Raw genomic sequence first — 2,808 nt, 5'->3', positions numbered from 1 at the left:
AGGATGCCTGGCATCTTGATGGTGGCTTGTCCTGGTGGCAATCAGGCAAGGGACGTTTCTGGGGTCCTTTTAGTTGTGTATTACTGTTCTTTTTGACCTTTAAAAGTGGGTGTGTGGCCCCTGAGCCTTAGACTAAGGGTAAGTAAGGGTGGAGCCTGCTCAAAGCTGTAGCTTAAAATCCATGACACGGCTTGGGGACTGGAATATCCCTCCACTCTGGAAGTCGGCTAACTGGTGGGAGGGCTGGCATCTTGATAGCGGCTCATCTTGGTAGCAGCCAGGCAAGGGAAGATTCTGGGATTCTTTTAGTTGTGTGTTACTGTTCTTTTGCCCTTCAAAAGTGGGTGGGCTGCCCTTGAGCCTTAGACTAAGTGTAAGTAAGGGTGGAGCCTACTGAGGCTGTAGCTAAAATCTTGTAGGACCAGGGCTGCAGGCCCTCAGGACTGTTTTTAATTGTTTTTGGTCAAACGTTATTCTAGGTCATATAGCCCTGGTCTGTCACTTGCTGTAAATAGGTAACAAGAGGTTGCTGTGAAGTTGAACACTGTGACACTGATGTGTCAAATGTGAGAATGATTACTCAAGGTGGACAGTGTTTGGTGGAGCTCCCCGATTCAAACAATCTTGGAAGCAGGAGTTGCAACCACGTCTGAAATAGCTTGCCTCCAGAAACTCTATGAACCTGGAGAAAGGACAAAAATTATACAAGTATCCAGGTCTTTTGTTTATAGGGTAGTTATGAGTTATCTATTACTCTTAACAAGAACAACGACAACAAACTAATTAAAGCCAGGTTCACAAGAAGATTTTAAATTGTACCTATTCCGGGCTCCTTGATGTGCATATGAAAAAGGAGCATCTCAATAAATGAAGGAATGTCACTATTTTCTTAATTTGGCCTACTTTCAAATCTTATATATTTGGAAAATATGCCATGGGAAAATAGGAAATAAAGATATTTTAGAAGAAAATGTATTAATGATATTTATTAAATGTCCTTTGTCCCATAAGAAAACCAGTTACTATATACCCAAGTTGAGCAAACATTAATGAATGAAAGTAAACTTGATGATTATATTTAAAATGTGATTTCATTGTCTCAAAATGGGTAAATTAGTGCTAGTTAGTCCAGTACTTGACTGGGAAAAAATTAGTCCTTTTTGTTTTCTGGAAATAAAGCAATCTTTCTCTTATCTTTTCTTCAGCAGATGGTATCAAGCAGGTCCATGGAAAGGAACGGAAACCACTCTTCTGTGACCATGTTTATTCTTCAGGGTCTCTCAGAAGACAAAGACCTGCAGCTTATTCTCTTTCCAGTCTTCCTAGGAGTCTACCTTGTGACCCTTGTCTGGAACCTAGTTCTCATCCTCCTAATCAGGATGGACTCCCACCTGCACGTACCCATGTACTTTTTTCTCAGTGTCCTGTCATTTATAGACATCTGCTATTCTTCTTCAATCAGCCCAAGGATGCTTTCAGACCTTCTGAGAAAGGAAAAAACTATTTCTTTTGTGGCCTGTGCTACTCAGTATTTCGTTACAGCCTGGATGGGTTTGAGTGAGTGCTGCCTCTTGGCTGTCATGGGCTGTGACAGATATGTTGCCATTGGTCACCCTCTGCAGTACTCAGTCATCATGGCTCCTGATCTCTGTGGGAAGTTGGTTGCTGGGGCATTTGTAGGCGGTTTCCTTAGTAGTATATTTCACACAGTCCCTTGCTTCAGTCTTTACTACTGTGGACCAAATATCATCCAACATTTCTTCTGTGATTTGCCCCAGGTTCTGTCCTTGGCTTGCTCCAATACTTTCATCAGCCAAATGACTCTTCTTCTGGTAGCTATTTTCATTGCCTTTGGGTCTTTGCTTGTGATTCTCTTTTCCTATGGTTTCATTGCTGCTGCTATCCTGAAGATGTCCTCAGGCAAAGGTAGTTCCAAGGCCTTCAGTACCTGTGCCTCCCACCTGACGGCTGTGACTCTGTACTACAGCACAGCTCTCTCTGTGTACGTGCAACCCAACTCTAGTCATTCCATGAATAAAGACAAGACGTTGTCAGTTTTCTATGCCATAGTCATCCCCATGTTAAACCCTCTGATCTATAGTCTGAGGAATAAGGAGATCAAAGCGGGCCTCAAGAGGCTTATAAAGAGAGCAACAAGCTCAGTTTCGTGAGAATAATATTTGGGGAGTATTATTATCCCTTTCAGGAAGACGGAGGTAAAAACCTTCTATAGATAACATGAGTAACTAAATAGTGAAAACTTGTCTTCCTTGTTTCTTGTGACATCATACTCTGCTGCCATCATCAAGTCATCAGGCACAGTGACACCGAATAATGTTTTAAAAAATGAAATTTCCAAAATTAGAATCCAAGGAAGTAAAAAGTGATTATGTTTGGTAGATAATTTAGTAGATATTATACATATGAAACTATGTATAGCAAGTATCTGGTATATTCAATATTGTGTTCTTTTTTCACACATTTTTTCCCTTATTTGTTATTAATTGCACAACATTTACTTATGCTCTAATAAAAAGTAAAAAAAATTAAAAAATCGTTTTAAAGGAATGTTTTTAATAATTTTGGTATAAACTAACAGTGGAGAAATAGAAGAGAGAGAGAGAGGAGGCGGGGGGTGGGGTAGTGTGCTTTGGGGAGGGAAAGAGATAAAAGCAGAGTGATTGAGAGAGATTGAGATTTAGCTGGACTTCCTTCCAAAATATTTTGTTCTCTTCATTTACTTCTCTATCTAGTGGAAGAATGTAAGAAACTATATGAGAGATAAAAAGAGTAGGAGGGGAGGAGAGT

General features: G+C 40.3%; 1 protein-coding gene across 1 annotated transcript; it reads left to right on the top strand.

Moving 5' to 3' along the window:
* Positions 1 to 1,208: 1,208 nt before the first annotated feature.
* On the top strand, positions 1,209 to 2,171 carry LOC102843640 (olfactory receptor 5A2-like). The gene has a single exon (XM_006900477.1). The coding sequence runs from the start codon at positions 1,209 to 1,211 to the stop codon at positions 2,169 to 2,171; it is 963 nt and encodes a 320-aa protein (XP_006900539.1).
* Positions 2,172 to 2,808: the final 637 nt, after the last annotated feature.

Source organism: Elephantulus edwardii, unplaced genomic scaffold (assembly GCF_000299155.1).
Source record: "Elephantulus edwardii isolate Elephantulus edwardi_28Jun2011 unplaced genomic scaffold, EleEdw1.0 scaffold00284, whole genome shotgun sequence".
In the NCBI taxonomy this organism is placed as follows: Eukaryota; Metazoa; Chordata; class Mammalia; order Macroscelidea; family Macroscelididae; genus Elephantulus; species Elephantulus edwardii.
This window is presented reverse-complemented; position numbering and strand designations above follow the sequence as displayed.